Source organism: Aspergillus aculeatus (assembly GCF_001890905.1).
Source record: "Aspergillus aculeatus ATCC 16872 unplaced genomic scaffold ASPACscaffold_2, whole genome shotgun sequence".
NCBI lineage: Eukaryota > Fungi > Ascomycota > Eurotiomycetes > Eurotiales > Aspergillaceae > Aspergillus > Aspergillus aculeatus.
The window spans coordinates 2,314,152-2,334,216 of record NW_017962977.1 but is presented as its reverse complement, the minus strand read 5'-3'; the positions used below and the strand labels follow the sequence as shown (position 1 = coordinate 2,334,216).

The following is a 20,065-nucleotide window of genomic DNA, read 5'->3' as shown; positions in this document are numbered from 1 at the left end:
AGTGGGGAAAGAAGGAAGAAAGGAATTATGGAGGTTTCTGGATGATCATAATCGTAGAGTCAAGTGGCCGGCGACTCTAGATTCCAACCCGTTTTGCTTCCTTGCCTCCCTGGCACCCCCCCCCTCCTTCTGGTTGTCACTGGTAGCATCAGTGATCCTTCGAAGGGTGGTTTTGATGCAACCCCCCCACCACATTGCTTCAGATTGTTGCCGCTGACAGTCCGCGGAAGCATATGCGTAGATGTGTAAGTAGCTCTACAGGTGGATGATCACCATTTGCGAGACGGTTATCACAGCACCTTGACAGTTATCGCGTCTGCAAGTCTATTCTTAGGCTTCATCGGGCGATCTTCCTTGATTTCCAACTCCTCCCCTGGAAATCTGAAACACGTGAGGGAGAATCGATCGCAAGAGCATCAACATTGTAAATCTGTCAAGCGTCGGGCACGAAGACCTCCGTCAGCTAGGTCACGGGTAATGACCAGTCCTTCCGAAGTGGGAAGGATGGAATTGTCCGGCCGCTGCCAGGGCGTGACACGCGGAATTAAACACTGTGCACACGTACCACTGGCAATGATGTGATGGATTCCATCTGTTTCGGCTATCCTGTCAGTGCCGTTGATGTCACCTATGCCTTTGGCCTGGTGGTTACGCAGGTGTCATCATGACAATGGATGTATGAACAGATCATGCCAATATTTTGCTACCATCCCTGTCGATAACCCTTCCTCCTTCATCATAATCACCAGATATATGCTCACAGCGACTACCACAACCAACCCGGTCTCGCTCGCGCCTGCTTGATACCCGCTCAATGACCTGACTAGATTTGATAAACGTGGCTTCCCCCCTCATAAACACCAGGTATTCGAGAGATAGAAGATTGGTGATAGAACCTGCTAGACTATCTCATACGCATGATAGGACTAGCAAGCTACTTACAATCAAATAGTCATATTGGAATACAAACTAATACTATTTGCGCTGTCGGGTCTTTCCCACCCACCCCCGTGGGACTTTGTGTATACTATACTTCGATATGGGCGGGTGAACCACATCTCCCGTTGAGATATCTTTTGCCCGTGACATCTACGGTAGGAGCAGCAGCAGCTTGATACACACACATATATATACACACACATCCCGGCTCACAGAAAAGCCATCAAACTCAACCGGGATCTCCGAAGTCCAGATTTCAATATACCATACCCGCGACCTCAACATTCCTTGTTTGGTCTAACCCTTCTCTCTACCTTATATTCGCATTTTGTTGTTACACAACAGTAAACGACTCTATCTTTGTCCGCGCAGGTTGTTTGATACGCTCGTATATCTAGCCGAGCACGAGCACGCGTACTGAAATGCCAGCCAGTCTTGGTTCCTTGCGCCGGGGAACCTAACCGTACCTGGTATCATGGATTTAATTCGGGATATAGAAGTACATTTTTCTTCGGGAGGCTGCGCGGAAGGTAGCGGTTCTACTTGCATACAGTATCGATTCATTTTACCATCTGGTTCTACTTCGAGGGTCGTTATGATGCGGTTTCCATTGTGTGGTGTATGGTGAGCTTGATACACCCAAGACAACACTGAATCATGAAAGAAGACAGGAGCTCTGATTGGCTGGGGAAGATAAAATCGTGATAAAGGCACCTTGGGAAGGTTAAGTTGAGTGTCCCAAGGAAGCAAGCGTTACCATCTTTATTTGTGGTCTTCTCACCAAACGCTGCCTCTTAGTGCTGTATTGGAACCTCCAGTGTCATCTAACTTGGCATAATCTCAGTGCCACTTTAAAACGAATAGACCTGGATCATGTCGCTTCATTAGTAGATATTATTTCATAACATGGATATACATTCATCTTTGTACAAAGACTATTATAGTAGGTATGAACAAGCAGGCCGTGACAGGCAAAAGTGTCTGGTCTCGGAGAGACAGTTACTGATAGAAGTGTCTGGACTACATAGTGTCGACCTCTTTAGACAAACATGAGGAACATAGACACCAAGCCACCGGCAAGGGAACCAATCATTTGCCCGTTTGTCATGTGCATGGCGGAAGCTGCACCGGTGAATAGAGCACCAGCTGCGCTAGACGCGGTCGAGACTGCGGTCACTTGAGCAATGGATGACGCAGCCGTTGGAGTGCTGCTGTAGATTCTTTGGAATCCGGTACTAGACGAGGCAGGAGCAGAAATGTTCTTGCCCCCAGCAGCATCAACGGTCTGAGAGTTGGTTGAGCTAGATGCCTTGTAGGTGGCTCCATCCTGCTCAGATCCACTTCCAGTATGGTCTCCAGACTCAGACACTGGCGAGACACCACTGACAGTGACAGGGGCAGTATCAGAGCTAAACTCGGAGGCAGATCCAGAGGCAGATCCAGAGGCAGAACCAGAGGCAGAACCAGAGGCAGAACCAGAGGCAGAACCAGAGGCAGAACCAGAGGCAGAACCAGAGGCAGAACCAGAGGCAGAACCAGAGGCAGAACCAGAGGCAGAACCAGAGGCAGAACCAGAAGTAGCACTAGCAACGGAAGAAGAGTCATTGCCAGAGCTAGTGCCAGCAGAGCTGTTACCAGAGGCAGAACCAGAGGCAGAACCAGAGGCAGAACCAGAGCTAGAGCCAGCAGAAGAAGAGCCATTGCCAGAGCTAGTGCCAGCAGAGCTGTTATCAGAGGTAGAGCTGGAGACAGAGCCGGAGCTAGAGCCAGCAGAAGAACTATTTCCAGAGCTAGAGCCGGCAGAAGAGCTGCTGTCAGAGCTAGTGCTACCAGAGCTAGTACCCGCAGAGCTGTTACCAGAGGTAGAGCTGGAGACAGAGCCGGAGCTAGAACCAGTAGAAGAACTATTACCAGAGCTAGAGCCGGCAGAAGAGCTGCTGCCAGAGCTAGTACCCGCAGAGCTGTTACCAGAGGTAGAGCTGGAGACAGAGCCGGAGCTAGAGCTAGCAGAAGAACCATTATCAGAGCTAGAGCCGGCAGAAGAGCTGCTGCCAGAGCTAGTGCTATTAGAGCTAGTACCCGCAGAGCTGTTATCAGAGGTAGAGCTGGAGACAGAGCCGGAGCTAGAATCAGCAGAAGAACTATTGTCAGAACTAAAGCCGGCAGAAGAGCTGCTGCCAGAGCTAGTGCCATCAGAGCTAGTGCCCGCAGAGCTGTTATTAGAGGTAGAGCTGGAGACAGAGCCGGAGTTAGAGCCAGCAGAAGAACTATTGCCAGAGCTAGAGCCGGCAGAAGAGCTGCTGCCAGAGCTAGAGCCGGCAGAAGAGCTGCTGCCAGAGCTAGTGCCAGCAGAGCTGTTACCAGAGGTGGCGCCGGAGCCGGAGCTGGTTTCGGCAGAAGAACCAGTAGAGGAACCAGCATCGGAACCGCTAGGCTTGCTAGTACCAGTGTCAGAAGAAACACCCGATTCGGAGCCAGAGTTGGAGCCAGCAGTAGAGCCCGAGCCTGAGACAACGCCAGGTCCAGATGAGGAGCCGGAAGCCGCATTAGAGCCAGAAGTCGATTCATTGCTGGCCGTCGGAAGGGCTGTGACTGTGGAGACTCCACTAATGCCGTGGGCCGTGGCAGAAGCAGTCACGGGGCACACGGTTGTTGAGACGACCAGAGTCTCGGTAGTGACAAAGGTGCTCTTTGCCGAAGCGGGGCAGTTAGGGACGGTGGAAGGGCACGCCGTGATGGTGGCAGCACGAGTACTGAAGACAGTAGAGGTAGTGCTTCGGCCGTCTTCACCGACGGGCAGACCGGTGTTGGATCCTCCTGTAAGCGAAGCACCAGCGGTAGGTTGAGCCTGGGTCATTGTGATAGGGCAGATAGTTGTAGAGACCACCAAAGTCTCGGTTGTCACAAAGGTACTCTTTGCAGAGGCAGGACAGTCCGACACACTCGACGGGCAAGCGGTGATGGTTGCAGTGCGAGTGCTGAGAATGGTTGAGGTAGTGCTTCCGCCCTCCGTTCCGCTCGAGCCGCCTTGGCCAGAAGTTCCAGTGGTTGTTACGATGGCAGTTGGTTGAGTTTGCGATGCTCTTGTGGAGCAAATTGTCTCCGAGACAGTCATAGTCTCGGTGACATATGTTGTTCTTCTTGTGGAGGGAGCGCCAGAAGCGATGACACCGCTGCTAGAGGAGGCAAAAACTGCAATGGAGGAAGAAGGATTGACTGGAGAAGCGGAAGAGACTGGGGAAATAACAGCCACAGAGCTGGGTGCAGAAACAGCAATTTGAGAGGTCAATGCAGACACAGGGGACGAAGAAACAGACAGAGTCACTGCTCCGATTGAAGAAGGAACCGAGACTGCAATGGTCGAGAAAGGAGAGGCGGGAGGGGTAAAGGAATCTTGAGTCAGAGAGCTGACGGCGGCGGAGGAAGAGCTGCCTCTCGAAATAGCAGCACTAGAGGAAGCAGCAGCGCTGGCGGAAGAAGCAGTGCTAAGAGAAGGCACAATCACAGAGGCCTGCGACGAGGGTGTGCTGCTGCTGGTAATCACCACTGGTGTCACAGCCGATGGCGTGGGGGAAGTAACCATTGACGATGAGAGCACAGATGGAGATGGCACTTGCAAGGAGGATGTCTGAATTGAAGCGGTGGTTGGAATCACGGTGGATGTTGGGAATTGCGTAGGGGTAATCGTGATGGTCTGGGTCGAGCATGAGGTGACCGCAGGTCCCACAAATTGCACATTGTCCAAATCGATAGCGGCTCCAGTATACTGGGTGGTGCCGGTACAATAGCCATAGATCTCAAAGGTGTGTGTTCCGGCGGTGGTGGGAGTATAGCTGAACGAGAGAGTATCCCAACCAACCGTGCTTGAAGAGACAGACAGGGTAGCACTTCCGAGGAGGCCGGCTGTGGTGAAAGAGTCCATGTACGCCTTGATATAGCAAGTCATACTGGCGTGAGAGGAAGTCGGCTTGATGCGATATTGGAATGATCCGGTATATTGGCCATTCGTAATGAACGAGCTACTTCTCTGGTACAGTAGGACAGTGACTGATGTGCTGGTCGCGCTCGTCTCACTACCACAATATTAGCATGCACCCAAGCATTGAGGGTCATTGAGAAGGGTCGTTTCTCACACATATAGAGAGCCGTCGGCTGCATCACCTGAGATAACATTGCCAGTGGTTCCCGAGGCAAATCCCCAGCCGGTGATACCACTTTCAAATGACGGGTTCGAAAAGGGATTGGGCGTGGATGTCGCGCATGTCACCACCTCGGTCTCTTCAGCCGACACACCGGGAAGGAACGAGCGCGAAAGCAACAGAAGCGAAACGAGAGACGGTAAGCGAGGCATTGTGAAAAGCGAGTGTGTGTCTGAACAAGAAAGAAAATGAGGCAGAAAGGACCGTCGGTCGGCTCGTCCACCTGACAGTTGAAGCCAGAGGAGACAGCAAACAGAAGAACAAGAGACCGGTGAAAAGAAACCTGAAGGAAAAGAGTGACTAAATCAGGGAATGAATGGACGGACGGCTTTTAAGAGATGAAGCCGGCGGAAGGTCCTAATCCATCCCATCGTCGTCGTCTTAAGCTAGACCGTTTAAGCCTCGATTATACGAGAGCTGAAAATAGCCAGGCAATAAAGGCCGAGCTGCGGCTGAAGGTGATTGAGCTGTTCAGGGGATTTCTTCATGGTGGCCAAAAGCCTTTTGCATAGTCCCGTACGCTAATATCCACATTCGACAAATTGTAGACATCTTAGCCGAGATAGCTTGTGGCTAGACTGCAGCTGAAAGCCTAGAAGTCTCTTGATCTTGAAAAAAAAAGTGGAACAACCTTTTCTTAGTGTCCTTTTTCAGGGACAAATCTGGCGAGCAAAGACTTGTTCCATGATTCGTGTGGCTATGGATAAGATATCTTGACTCGTGGTCATGTGCTTCTTTCTACACTAAGCGACTTTCTAAGAACTCAAGCTAAACCGCATCCTCTCTAAACATTGTGATTGTGAAATGTGCATTGTGCATTAGGTATTTGCTACCAACTAATTCTATGTTTAGTTCCATGATGATGACAGAAATTCCGGATCAACCGTGAACAGATGTTTGAAAACAGAACCCACCCCGCTAAAGCAACACTATAACAGAGATACCCAAGATAGAACAAAAACAAAACAAACCAGTGCAGTACACATATGCGAATATATCAACACGTGATACGGCTGGCGTCAGTCTAACCCACTACTTCAGAACATTACCAGGTCTCCTGTTTTGATATTAGCATCCATGAATCGAATAACCAGAACTTGAGGGTGGACAACTTACGGCAATGTACTGTCCAGCTTCCTTCTTGTTCGCCCAGAACTGCTTCGCTTCCTCCATGTTCAAATTGCCCTTGGCCATGGCAACATCGACCAGAGCGTCCTCAACGCCCTCGCCCATCCCCTTACCGCTACCGCAGACAAATACTCGGCCGTCCAGAGCATTGATGACAAACCAAACCAAATCAGCTTGATGGCGCACCTCTTCCTGAACATACTTGCTCTCCCCACGGCGGCTTTGGACAACCGTGCGCACCTTCTCCTCATCAACGCCCCATTCGCCACGGTAGAGCTCGTCCAAGAGGGAGTCACGGACGCCCTGCAGGACCCAGACCTTGTTAGCGCAGTTGGCCGACTGGAGGCGTCGCTGTACGAAACCGCGGAAGGGAGCGATGCCAACACCGGCACCAATCAAGAGCATCGGGCCGTCGGAAGTAAACTGCTTGGCCAGCGGGTTGGCCATCAAGCCCCGGAACATAGGGACATGGAGATCAAGAGTGGAAGGGTCAATGCCCTTCTTCTCCGCCTCGATCACTTGGCGTGCGAGCTGCTCGAGAAATCCAGACCCAACGCCCGTGCGCATGCCTCCTTTCCAATCGTCCGATTCGGCAACAGTCACCGCCACTTCAACCAAACGACGGGTTTGAGTACCCTTATCCTTGCATGAGAGAAGAGGGTCTTGAGAAAGAGAGTAAAACCTCGGCATGAGGGTATTCAAGACAGAAAGAAGATGATCCAAGGGAGGTTGAGATGAGGGGAAAGCGTGCAACAGCTGAGAGACGGTGATGTGCGAGCTAGTACGCAGGTCACAGAAGGCACCTTGTCCCTGAGCGGAGGCGAGGAACGAAAGGATCTTCTTTTCATTTGGTTCACTGGCATACTCGGCGAGCAGTCGGAATAGACCCTTGGTGGGTGCATAGCTCTGAATGTCTGAGCACCAGTTCAGCAATTCCCGCCGGGTGGTGATTAGCTCCCGAGGTTGATCGTCTCCCCAGATCGTGGGCCACCGACCCTTCGTGGTGCGCACGGTAATCTTCTTGTCACGAATTGACTTGGGCACGCCCAATAGGTTGAAGATATCATCGACCTCCTCATCCTTGTTCTTGGGGCATACTCCAATGGCGCCACCGACGACGAAATCGACACTACCACTCTCGGCAGGGTAGTCTGTTACGTCGATGTCAAAATGATATGTACGCTTCTCGGCACCGGACTTGGTCAATTCTCGGGCATGGTGCAAAGGCGCACGGAAGACGTCATATGGGGGATGAGGCTGGACGAAAGGAGGTGGATGATTTGCAGGACCCAGTTGCAAATCGACTGCCGATTTCGGGATTGCAGAAAAAGAGACCGTCTTCTCTGGTAGAGGCACAAGATTCGTTAATTCGCTATCCAAAGTGAGGTAAGCGACATTGAGCTTGAGGCTCTCGTAGGCCTTGTTGTCCGGAGGAGTGACGACGTTAGCTCCAACTGATGGCGTGGGAATGTTGACCAAAGGCTGGCTGCGACAGCAACCACCACCACAGCACAGAGGCTGGAGCTTTTGAGTACCAGCAACGCCAACATTCTCCAAAATTCTTCTCATATCCTCAGAGTTCTGAGAGATTAGAACAGTGGAGGCTCGACGGGGCTTCTCGGGGCCATCTTCGACGGAGGATTTCAATGATTCTTCCGCATCAGACGAGATCTCTGTGTCGGGCGTCTGGGCAAGCGACGGTGATTCGGAGCCGGTGGATTCGGTATCGCGCAATGATGGTGATGAGATGCTGAAATTGATATCGGTTACAGACAGTGCCCGAACTCCACGGGGCTCTTCGGGGACAGGGTTATCGGGATGAGATGTCGACGATACGGGGATGCTCTTGTGGTCTCCATTGGAGGCAAGGGGAGGCTGTGGCGTCGCCAGCCTCGATGAAGGCGGCTGAGGTACGGCGTGAACTACATACACAAAGAAAGGTCAGTCATTTGTCAAGAACTGGGCCGTTGTAGACCACAAGAGTTGGTTGTCTAGGGATAGCGACGGAAGAATGGAAGCAGAAAAGAAAGTATAGTTTACCCATTATATCTCTGTGAAGCGAAGTATAGAGCGAAATAATGGCCCGCCAATTCTGAGCGTGTGACGATATTAAAACAAAGCGCGAAGAGAGAAGATGTTGGGCGGATTGAAGGATCGAGCAAACGTGATTGCTGGTCGACAGTGGAATTAAAAAGAAAGAGGACCCAACGAAAAGGGATGAGCAAAGGTAGTGGCAATTGAAGACGGTCTACACTAGACCAGTGGACACCGCAAAGCGAGTGGGCATTCAGATAAGGATGGACGACTGATGCAGGGAGCAGATCGGAAATGAAAGAAGTCCCGGAGGATCAGAGCGATGCTGTTTTAGGGAGGTGGAAGGATAATAATGTGCCTGGGGCAAGACGGCGCCGGGAGGACGGTTCCGAATGCGCTAGGGTCTGTACGTGTCAGAAAAAGATTCTCCCGGTTTGTATGAAACTGTAAGTGGATGATGGAATTGAGATTTTGAAAGAGCAAGAGTAGTTAAGAAAGAAGAGGAGATTGTTAGGGAAATCCTGGAGAAAGGAAAATAAAGAAAAGAACCCGATGAGATAGGGTACGTGCGAAAGCTACCAATGACGGATTCAAATAGGGGAGAAGAATGCGAGGCGAAAAATCGTAGGAAACAATTATTCAAGAATGAAAGCATGACTTTTTTCTGGTTGCCACTCGGTGAGGAAATGTCTCGTACAGGTCCATCCATCCATCGATACCCGGTTCCAGTTTCTCTCCACAGTATGTAACAAGGTAACAATACCCGTCCAATTCCAGCGACCGTTCGGGAACGTTTATCCCACAACACCGGGGCGTCAATTGATTCGATTCCCACCTGGGGGGTCTCTGCAAAGCCAGAGCGTCCGATAGGCTTGTTCAGTCAATTCTACAGTCTATAAGAACATTACTATTCGCTGCTGTGCCAAGAAATCGGGTACTTCAAGCGAACGGACCCCTCCCAGTCTCTCCGCGGGGTAGTCTGGATCTGCAGCTAGCGGGTTATTTGACTCGAGTCGGTAGGAAATGGGAGGCAAACGAATGGAAAAACTATCCCGACTGGGAGGCACGGAATCTGCAACCTCAGTATACTTATCGTATTGATATCATAGTACGTCCAGGTCATCAGAAGTGTTGAACGTCTCGTACACACCTCCTGATTACTGACCTGAATAGCATGATCCAAGATGGATTCATCCGGTGGCCTGACAACGGCAATGAGACGGTACGTAACAACCGCACCGCAGCCGAATTACGTTACCGATCTAATCTGATCCGGGTGCGGCCTATTCCTCGGCTAACACCCAACTTTTCCTTGCCAGCTGAACGCTTGGCGACGTTGAGGTGATGTCGACCAGAGGACTACAGGACATAGGTCTCAAAAGTCAGCTCTTGCCGTCAGCATCTAGTGAAAAGAATAATCTACAGCAGACATTAGTTAGTGGGAAGGTAGGATTGTAATAATCAACAGTGCATTCGCGAGGTAATGTGTACGTATTTTCGTTGTGTAGCCAGGGTGTCTTGTTCCGGATCAGATAAGTGGTCGACGGGACCTTCCGCTCCGTGTTCATCCCACTACCTTTTGTCACAGTAAACATGACCTTTTCAATCATTCTGGCATATTTAGAACCAGGTTTGAACTGGGATTATTGATCACCCCTTACACGAGATACATTAACCTTCCTACCAGATGCAGATTGTGGGGACTTTGTCAACGAGAGCCGGAGCTGGCGGTTGAGCTGCTCAGGTTGTGTTACTCATGTGACAGGTTTGGTAACCAAACCGTGTGTGGGGCTCGTCCGACATCGGCCGACCGGGCGTTTCCGTATCAATCAAATCAATCAATCAGATAGTCGTAGAAGCGCATGCCTTTCCCAACGGGGCTCCATTTCTCTTGGAGACGGTCATCAGGGGGACAGGAACAGCGAACCAGTTGACTTAGCGTTCAATCTCCTCGAGGGCAGCCGCGTACCCCATAAGATTCACAAACCCCCCAGTGTGCCCACATCCCGTTCTCGAAATATTCTAGCAAGGCACCAACCGTGCCAAACAGGTTCTGGAAGCCAAATGTTAACTTTTCATGGCAGCAGCTTCATTAAGTCGATCAGGGGCTGCTGATCCGACTGCAGGGGGCTCTGACTAGGCTCCACGGTTGAAAAGAGGGAGGGTTTTTTTTGATTCGTTGTGCCGCACGTTGCCGTACTTCGCACTCGGGGAAATTTTTGCAATGATCGACTCGGCTAATGCACCGCAAAGTCAGGACGAGAGGTAGCATGTCCAAGTATATCCGGTCAACTATCACGTCAAAATTGCGCCATAGAGACGGGCCTCCAAATTCCCAGGCTAAAAGCAGACTAAAATCGGCTCATTGAATCACTTCTTATCTGATCTTGCTGAAACCCGATTGTGCGGAGCAAGAGTGTAATAAAGCGCAAATTAAATTGGGGCTGGGCTCCTTTCGGATCCAGCAGATTGTCTAGACCGTCGATTCCTTTCGTTTAGTGGTACGCGGAATTCATAGTACCTTCAGGTAGACAAGACCTCTTTCAACCTGCTGGTCCAGTTCCTTCATTCACTGTATATCCCTTTAATCCAGGACCTGAGTCAGCCCTGGTCTGGCCACCTTAGATACCACCAAAGCCTGAAGTGCTGTCAATGCCTCTTTCAGATTGGCAGGCTTAAACATGCGCTACGAACTGGCGGCGGGCATCTGACAGGGATAATCGGAAACCAAGTCGCCCCCTCCCTCCGTTCCCTTCCAAACGTCACCAGCAAACATACTTGTAAGACGACGTCAAGCTATGTTAACCCCGCAAAGGAAGGGATGCTGCTCTTTTGCCACAGCTCCCTGAGAGTCCAATTCCCTCTCGGGTTGGCATCATAATGACACTTGTGACTGATGAAGCTGTTATCATGCACCAGATCGGGTGAGTACCGAACCAGACCACTTGACGTAACATGAAACTATTCTCGACCTTCACGCGACCTGGCCTGCTAGCCCGGAGAGCCATTTCTGCGACATTTGGTGGGAGAGAGATCGGTGCCCAACGGACCTGTTATCGTATCTGGGGCCACAGGCTGGGGTTGTGTTGTGTTTAAAGTCCTTAGCCCTAGCCGGAGTTTCTCCGCGGGTTCCAGTACCTCCCAAATGGTGCGGGGTGTGAACTCTGATTTCTAATGACAGGCCCCATGATTCGTTGGTCAGATATGGTGGATTCTTGGAGTTTGCGCTCCCTTCTACTCTGCATCATCAGACAATGAGAGATTTCGGGGAATGATGTCCGTCTTAACTAACACAACCGGCATACCATGCGTCTGTCCAAGGCACTTATTTTTGAGAACTGGGCCTCTGATCACAAGCCTGGAGGATTGTACAAGGATAATTATATTCCAGGACACGGCCACAATCCCTGCATCATTATAACCACACACACACACACACAGGCACAAAGAACGGAGCCATCCATCCCTGTCCTATATCGGGACGATTTGGTCAAAACACAACAGCTACATAAGACATATCTTCTCTGCCGTTAGCCTGCCTCCCCTAAGCGTAGTCACGGAATTTATACACCGCCACGAAAAACAAGAGGGCGTAACAACAAAAAGCGCACCCGACAAATATAAGAATGACTAGATCGAGTGTACCAACCAGTGTAGCTTTCCTTACCCCTGCCCACCCCGCTTAACCCATTCATTTCACAACTCGGATAGTACCGGCTGCTACATGCCATGCTACAACTTGCTGTTTCATTGTAAAGGTTAAACCAACCACAGTGGGCATACTTGCTTTTCGTTTTCTCAGGAAGTGTACCTGCATTCGAGGCACGGGACGGATCCAGGGTTGTGACTGTGTCTTACCATTCCAACCGAATTGCTTTCATACAATACAGAACTACAAATCAATCGGAGCGAAGGACGCGTTCTTATGCTTCTGTTGGGTTGCTGTCTTAATTAAGCCACCCGTACATTGAACGGAGATCACGATTGCTTCAGAGTCGCCGGGCTTTGCAGGAATGCAAGCCTGCTACAACTCAGTCCGACATAGTGGCACGGACGTGCTATGACCAACAGCAAAAGACTTTTTCAGTCAACAGTGGATGGTGGACAGAGGAAAGTCTGCTGGGACTCAATGCTATGACTGACAAGCAGAGATGACTTACAAATATATGGGAGAGAAAGAGATTTTCGAAAGGGGTACGTGAATTCGACACAGTCAATACACTGGCCTAGGATCGACTCTTTGCTGCTCTTAGCGAGGACGCGAAAGTCGGAGGCATTTTATCAGATTGGAAGGCCTAGTCTATGTACAAAAGGATTGGGTCTGTCTAAAGAAACTAAAAATGAATAACGCCTCACAGATGCAAGTTTTGTCGCGCTAATCACAGCATGTAAACGAGAAAACTGGGGATCAGCTTTCACGATCAAATAGAAGGGCGCCTGAATGGATGCGCCTCAGTGTTCCTGCATTCGGGTTAGCGCCAAGGAAGCGAATGGCAGTTAGTGTGGCACCTACAGGACGTATTCATCCAGATCTACAACATCCGGCTCGGAAAAGATGAGGTAGAAGTACTTGAGGGTTTCCGCTAACCAGAAACTCTCCATGTAATCCAGCTGTGGTGACTTAGGATCGCGCACATCAGCGATTGCGGCGTGGGCAAAATGCGTCCAAGTCATCTTCTCGATATTCTTAAACATTCGCCATGCAGCATCTTGTAGTTTCGTATCGCCGGTGATACGGTACAGTATGAAAACAGATTCGATAGCCTCTGGTCTTTGAACAATGTCAGCGCATGAGTATGCCAGCAGAAAGAGAAGACTAACCTGAGGTGATACTTCGGGTCTGGAATATCAACCACCCCCGGCGGCAGCCCGTATGTTTCAATGAGTGATTCGGCCTGCTCGATGGAATTCTGAGAGCTGGACTTCTTCGCCAAGCGGTGGCGCACATCCTGATACCACTTGTTTTCGTCCCACTTGCAATCATTCGGGTCACGACATGCGCTCAGATGGAGTATCTCTGGCATGATACCAGTGGGCATGATATCGTATGCCCAGATGCATCCATCGGCCAACTTCCGTGCGATAGAGAGTTCTTCGGGACGGTCGAATACTTTGGCCCCAATGCCGACAGTGCCACCCAAGAAGCACTTCAAATGTTCCCATTGTGGATCCAGCCTTTCCCTGCTGGGGGAGATCACATTGGCCTGGACGTTCCCAGCAAAAAGAATGTCTTGATTGTCCTTCGTCATTGGGCGGAAGAGGAGACGGCTCTTGAGAGCTTTCATGAATGAGTCGTACATTCCGCGATACTGATTTGTTTGAGCTCCAAGCAGTATATGCTCCTTGGGGAGATACTCGTACGTCGAGTCAGCCATCCCTCCGATTGTAAATCGAGGGTCACTGAATTCCATATCTTGTGCATTCACCATCATAGGCCACAAGCCTGGCAGTTTCGTAAGTCCCTGATTCTCTTCAAAGAAGTCTGTAATTCTTTGAATGGCATCGAAATACTTGGGATCCTTGGTCAGCTGAGACATTCGGGTGAATTCCAGACTGAGCGATCCGAGTTCAGCAAGAATGGTTTGTTTACTGGGCATAATGCCGTGACCTCCTGCAGATCTAGAGGCCGGTCAGCACCTGCTTTCATCATACGGATACAGCGCCTCGGGTAGCGCGATCCGTCTGGTCATCGTGGTCGAATGTATGTCTGCCTTACCTGGTCCATTCCCATCTGGATTGCGGCATCCTGTTACGGGTGTCGAACGATCCATATATCATGTCCGCAATCTCGGTGGCCTTCTTGAGCAAGATAGGGTATTTTCCATTGGTAAGATCATAGGCTCCCAGGAACCCGCCCAGGTAGCGAATGTTGGTCTCGAAAATATTGATTTGCAGAGCATGCGTGGTCGAGAAATCGATGCGGTCGAGAGCTTCCAGCGCTTCTTCGAACTCTTTTGTCATGCCCATAATGACCAGAGAATCAAGGGAATCAACCAGCGTAGCTGCCCATCCAGCAAACGTCTCGCGATGGCGCCCACTGAGGGGAGACAGCTCGTCCCGTAGCCAGGCATTGTCTCTGTATCCTTTCCACGCATGTTGGAACGCCTTCTTCACGGCGTTCTGTCTCTTCTTCCTCCTCCATCCAGCAACCCACGACTCTCTTGGGAACTCATACTGTATCTTAGGTATAGCGGATGGTACTGCTGTAGGAAGAGGGATGTAATCCTCGATTGGATGGTGTTCGGACTGTTTAGTCCAATGGATTCGATCACCACCTGACGATGCTGAAGTCGAGATGGGTTGTTGCGCATTGTCATGAGCATAACGTGGTCTCCTGGCGCCGGGCGGTAGACTAGAGAACAGACTGTAGGTGAGACAGATGAGAATCACAGTGGGAAGGAGATAGCTTCTCCGCGAGAGTATCATGGTGATTAATTTATTATATGAAGTAATGGCGCAAATGGACAAAATTGATTGAGAGAAAGGACGGCCGTTCAAGCTACGGCCAGTAGTTATAACATAGAAACAATTTAAGCATCGAGAGGAGGCTCGATACCAGACTCAGTCTGAAGTCACCCCGGGCTTGGGATTCCGAGACCAGTACAAAAGAGCGAACGATTGGGGGAGTTTCCAGGTTCGCGAGACCCTTGGAAAACAGGTATCGTCTAGGAGAATATGGATGAGAAAAAGACATATGGCCCGTATATAGCCGTCAGGGATCGATCACCCCTGGCTGTAGGGGCAGCTCAAGGACCTTTCCTGCTCCTTCAAGTTAAGGCTAGCTCATAAGCACCAGTGTCATTGGTAATTCCAGCATCTTAGGTGGAATGTTGTATCAGACGGGTCAGTTGCACTGTCGAACAGCCAGTAATGTGTGGCATGCTGATCGCAAAGAGGAGACAAACCGCATCAGAGTGGCTCAGAAAGTCAACAGAGCTTACCACAGTAAGTAAGAGACGAGCAAGGAAAACAAGCACCGCGGCGGGAGGATCTGCCCATTGCGTAAGCTGGTGGCGCTTTCGACCCTGGCTGGCCGCGGGGCCTTGGATCCCAGGAAATGAAATGGGTTAGTGAGACTCAGATTGGTAGGATTTTCTATTCTTAACCTTTGACATATCCCGTGGGAAACGGCCCCTGGAGAGAGAGGGGGGCGGAAGGGTCTCAGGCTCTGAGCCTCTGTTATGGAACTGTAACCCGCCTCTTGGCAGCAATAGCAGCAACGCCAGCAGCTCAAGGGAAATTGATTGGGAATTTAATGGTATCCCGGGAATGCAAGTGAATGAGGCCAGCCAGGGTCTGAAGAGACAGCCTAGACTGCTAGACTAGAAGCACGCCCGTCGGGGTAGAGAGGGCTGGGTATCGGATAAAATGATGAATGTGGAGTCTGGATGGGCCCAACTTCCAAGGGATCCAGTGCTTTTGCTTGGACTGTGATTAATGGGAGTGGAGGCGGGACTGCGGGCGCACAAAAGCACGGGTGAGGGCGGGAATGTGGTTGTTCCATTCCGTCCCCTCGCTGTTTGCTCTGTTTGTGTTGCAGCCTTATCAACTAGGCATAAACGGCTGGCTTCACTACTTTGGGTTAATTCTTCTATCAGGCTCAAAATAAGGCTGATATCTATGATTGTATCTCCACCGTCAAAGTTATAACATCGTTTCAGCTCCAAGTATTGCTTCAATATACCAAAGACTATATAATAAAATACAGCAATCAAGTATGTAGGAAGAACACGAAAATACCCATACTTTTCTTTTCAGCCAGTGCTAACACAATAGCAGACAATAACTTACTGCAAAGTATAAGTTTCTATCGACCAGTAACTCGGTCCTGTTCTGGGCTTGCTGTCATAGTCCGTATTCATATTCGACTTACTCTGCTACCTTGCGCACGTCACCATCAGACCACACAAAGGTGTGCTGTGCCCCAGCTCATACCGTACCGGTTCCATAACAGGGACGCCGCCGTCTGCTCAGACAAAATGCCCATCACAGGGTAAACAATCTTTCACTCAGTTGCTCCCATCCAGCTTGACTCTTTTCAACAACTAACTTACCCAACCCCCTGCAGGGTGTACTTCATCCCTTCCAACCCCAATGCCTCAACGGCACTGGCCACGGTCACCGAGCGCCTCCACACTGCGTTAGCAGAGGAGCCCACCCTCGTCGGCCGGTGGTTCCTGGAGCACAAGCTCATGCGAGACACGCCATCATGCCTTCCAGCGTCTACGCCTCAGCAGCGCCAAGCGCAACCACGATACATGCAGTTCCTCTCCCTCTCCTACCACGCCAATCACGGCTTCATCTGCACCTCTGAACCCACCCCGACTAACCCTCCGCCCCCAACGGCGGCGGCGGCGCCGCCTACGACAGCCGGAGCATCCTCTGGCAGCCCATCATCATCATCATTAACATCGTCATCATCAGCCGCCGGTCCCATGGTGATGACCACCGTCCCGCTCGCATCCAGCAGCACCCTCTTCCACCACTTCGGCTACGCCTGCCAACCCTTCTGGTGCCACCGCCACACCGTCACCGTTCCCGGCGGCGTCGTCTACGACGTGGGCGACTTCCGCGTGCGCGTGGGAGACGTGCGCCAGACGCAGCCGGCGGCCAGAATCCGCGGCACGGTCGTGGAGATCGAATGGCGCGGCCCGTCCTTGGTCAGCTCGATTGCCTCGCAGGCGCTGTTGGCCAAGAAGATGGGTCCCAGTCCGTACGCTGCCACCGCGACTGTTGACGAGGAGGCAGACGGCGACTCCGGGATCGATATGAGCTTCTTCCCGGACGGGGTGGAGGAGGCGGATGTGGACGCGGAGTATGCGGCGAGTGCGGCGCTGATACGCGATTTCTGGGCTCGGTTGGGAATCGAAGGCGCGCGCGAGGCAATACTGGTGCCGGATGTCGGCAGGGAGGTCAAGGAGCAACTGAGGTGGCTTAAGGCGCACGGTATGCAGAGAGAGTCCGAGGAGAAGCGGGAGCGACAGCCGGACGAAGATCCTGATCCGACGGCGGGAGTGGATTCGGCGAGGCAGTTTATGGAGATTTTCCGGTTCAATCGGTGACACTCTGGATTGATGTAGTCTTTATCAATGGAAGAGAAGGCCTAAACGCGGCGGAGCAGTTCAGGTGTGTTCCCATTGTAGAAAGCTGTCTCTGGGAAGATTGCCAGACTAGCTTATGGATAATGATGAATATGTATGCTACTCTTCTCGGGGCTTTGTTGGTGAATCTGGGTTGGGTTGTGGTATGCTTCCTTTCAAGATTTCTTGGCAGGTCATAAGCTTCAACCCTACGAGGAAAGTTACTTGGCAGCCTGAAATTACATGTCTGGACCTGAGATTGTTTTCTTGTTGGGCTGTTTCGCCTGAGCATAATTACCGCTGAAGCACAACAACGGGAACCTAGGCGGCTAGATTGAGGGCATAAGGATGTGAAATGCAAGTCAAAGCATCCTCGGCCAAACCAAGAGAATTCAATCTCTTGTGAAGCACGCAGGTATTGTTGTCCCTCATCTGACACGACCAGGCTTAGTCTAGGGTTCATGTCGGCGCTAATATTGTTTGCAACAATGACGACAAACCGACTATGACAATGGAGAGCGCGCTGATGCCCAACCCCTGGTGACCGTAATCGAATAGATAGACTACAAGAAGCTGTCCAGGAATGAGATGGGATACTGTGGAGTACACTTCTCTGCCCCCACCCTTTCGCTAACAAAAAAATAAAACAAATTGAATATTAACAGCCATCTATTTTTGCATCATGAGCTGAACAAACTCATTGTCTGGAGGAAGGAGCAAAAATCAGTCATCGGACGGACACTCAAGCAGGGAATGTGTGAAACATACAGTCAATACGGCCGTCACCATCCTGGTCCGCCTCACGGATCATCTCATCGACTTCGTCATCGGTGAGCTTCTCGCCGATAGAGGTCATGACGTGACGCAGCTCCGCGGCAGAGATGAAGCCGTTGTTATCGCGATCGAAGACCTTGAAGGCCTCACGAATCTCCTCCTCGGAGTCGGTATCCTTCATCTTACGGGCCATCATGGTAAGGAATTCTGGGCAGCCTGTCAATACTATGTCCGGAGCCCAATGCATGGCCATCACATACCGGGGAAGTCGATAGTGCCATTGTTGTCAGCATCAACCTCGTTGATCATGTCCTGGAGCTCAGACTCGGAGGGGTTCTGGCCGAGAGAGCGCATAACGGTACCCAACTCCTTGGTGGTAATTTGTCCTGTAGCATGGATTCTGTCAGAAATGCGATCGATTCTTAGTAGTTTCTGTGACGTTTGCGGTGTGGTGGCTATAGTAGTGCCAGGCGGGTTTCGTTGAGGGGTAAGGAACTACACTAACCATCGCCATCCTTGTCCTATCAGGGATCACGAGTAACGGATCAGTAAACATTGTTTCATAGCAGACGAGAAAGCATCGAGGTCGCTTACAAAGAGGGAGAAGGCCTCCTTGTACTCGGAAACTTGCTCTTCGGTCAGAGAATCGGCCTAAATGATGGGATGTTAGCAATTCTGACCAGCATTCCAGATCGATCTGCCCCGCAAAGTGGGGGATTTTCAACACAACTAGGCCAAGACCGCGAACAGGAAGATAGACATACCATGGTTAATGAGATATATGTGATGAGATCACGAAAGGACCAAGAGGGAGATAATGGATCGAGGAATGAAGGAAGAAGAGGGAAACTGTTGGTTTGATAAGAAAGTAGTGGGGGGGGGAGGGAGGAGGAGTCGGTAGTGTGGTGGTGGAAGATGATTTAAGGGGAACCCGAACCCATCATAATAATAAAAGGACCATTGAGCGGGATTGCCTGGCAAGGCGGTCGCTTATGCCCGAAACGTGACCCGCCTAGGCCACCATGTGTCCTCAACTGTCAATTATTATTTATTGCCATGAATAGGTAGTAGTTACAGTCTGTAGTTGCTATTTTTACTCGGAAGTGCTTCTGCTGCTGGCTTCAATTGCCGCTACATGCTTCTCGATTTCCCTGCCAGCCCTGCGTGATGGCTGTGCCCCTCGTGCATTTACTCTCGTCCCCTCGTGCTCGCACCGCCGCTCGTACTGTTCCAGTTACCGCCTAAAAAGCAGTGTCTGGCCGCACCCGTGGATCCCCGGCAGTACCAAAGCTTGAAGGCAGCAAGTTCCGCAGCTGTCCCAGGGTCAACTTTATTCAGGTACTTTTCGCTGCAGGGAGTTCCCTGACAGTCCATCCACTGCTGTGTTCCTTCTGCTACTTTGAGACTAAATTGTGTCGAATGCGATGATTGTCCCTGTCTGCTGCGTCCCCATATGCGCGCAGAAATAGTTTATGGATGGCCACAGCTCGAAACCACCCCAACGGTGGTCCCTCGTTGCACTGAAGAGAGAGATATTCTGTGGTTTCTCTTGGGTTATCATTGATACTCCGAGACTGGTCAATACAAAATATGTATCTTTTGTCCTGATACGGTAAGCGATATAGTATACAGACGCAATTGAAGCCGACTCTCGAACTACGTCGAAATAATTACAACAATGCCTTTATCTCCCTGTAGCCCGGAAGAAGCAGGAGGAGCATGATACTAATAGTAGGAAGCATGCTGCAGAATGCCCCCCAATGATGTAGGCGCGACTCTATCCTCCTTTGGACAACCCAACACTTGACTTCTAAATTGTAAACTTCGGGCAAGAAGGATCTGGGCCTACTGAGACTTTATCAAAGGCTTGGGTCTTCATCACTGAAATACCAGCATAATAAGTTACTGAGT

The 20,065-nt window shown here is 50.8% G+C and overlaps 4 protein-coding genes across 4 annotated transcripts; 1 reads left to right on the top strand and 3 right to left on the bottom strand.

Annotated features, from left to right (window-relative positions):
* Nucleotides 1-5,920: 5,920 nt before the first annotated feature.
* ASPACDRAFT_1852989 (FAD binding domain protein) lies at nt 5,921-11,408 on the bottom strand. Its single transcript, XM_020197285.1, has 3 exons — nt 10,995-11,408; nt 6,255-8,188; nt 5,921-6,195 (listed from the first exon to the last, which is right to left on the bottom strand). Exons 1-3 carry the CDS (start codon nt 11,074-11,076, stop codon nt 6,184-6,186), a joined length of 2,028 nt encoding a protein of 675 aa, XP_020060417.1. The 5' UTR covers nt 11,077-11,408; the 3' UTR covers nt 5,921-6,183.
* A 1,401-nt stretch (nt 11,409-12,809) lies between these two features.
* ASPACDRAFT_57413 (glycoside hydrolase family 47 protein) lies at nt 12,810-14,726 on the bottom strand (the record flags this gene model as incomplete). Its single annotated transcript, XM_020203236.1, has 3 exons — nt 12,810-13,071; nt 13,122-13,919; nt 14,017-14,726. 3 exons carry the CDS (start codon nt 14,724-14,726, stop codon nt 12,810-12,812), a joined length of 1,770 nt encoding a protein of 589 aa, XP_020060416.1.
* Nucleotides 14,727-15,884: 1,158 nt separating this feature from the next.
* ASPACDRAFT_112371 (uncharacterized protein) lies at nt 15,885-17,638 on the top strand. The gene is made up of 3 exons (XM_020195641.1): nt 15,885-16,015; nt 16,080-16,293; nt 16,369-17,638. Exons 2-3 carry the CDS (start codon nt 16,280-16,282, stop codon nt 17,360-17,362), a joined length of 1,008 nt encoding a protein of 335 aa, XP_020060415.1. The 5' UTR covers nt 15,885-16,015; nt 16,080-16,279; the 3' UTR covers nt 17,363-17,638.
* ASPACDRAFT_75551 (calmodulin) lies at nt 17,628-19,023 on the bottom strand. The gene is made up of 6 exons (XM_020204485.1): nt 18,919-19,023; nt 18,749-18,805; nt 18,660-18,675; nt 18,415-18,540; nt 18,149-18,361; nt 17,628-18,084 (listed from the first exon to the last, which is right to left on the bottom strand). Exons 1-6 carry the CDS (start codon nt 18,919-18,921, stop codon nt 18,050-18,052), a joined length of 450 nt encoding a protein of 149 aa, XP_020060414.1. The 5' UTR covers nt 18,922-19,023; the 3' UTR covers nt 17,628-18,049.
* Between the last annotated feature and the right edge of the window lie 1,042 nt (nt 19,024-20,065).

Bases quoted from the DNA above. Each gene is read 5' to 3' on its own strand.
- ASPACDRAFT_75551 (XM_020204485.1), bottom strand. The intron at 18,362-18,414 runs GTATGTGATGGC...CAGGCTGCCCAG, and splicing joins TGGCACTATCGACTTCCCCG to AATTCCTTACCATGATGGCC. The intron at 18,085-18,148 runs GTATGTTTCACA...TCCTTCCTCCAG, and splicing joins TGGTGACGGCCGTATTGACT to ACAATGAGTTTGTTCAGCTC.
- ASPACDRAFT_1852989 (XM_020197285.1), bottom strand. From the start codon at position 11,076: ATGTTTGCTGGTGACGTTTGGAAGGGAACGGAGGGAGGGGGCGACTTG. The intron at 8,189-10,994 runs GTTCGTAGCGCA...TTGTGTATGTAG, and splicing joins CTGTCAGATGCCCGCCGCCA to TTCACGCCGTACCTCAGCCG.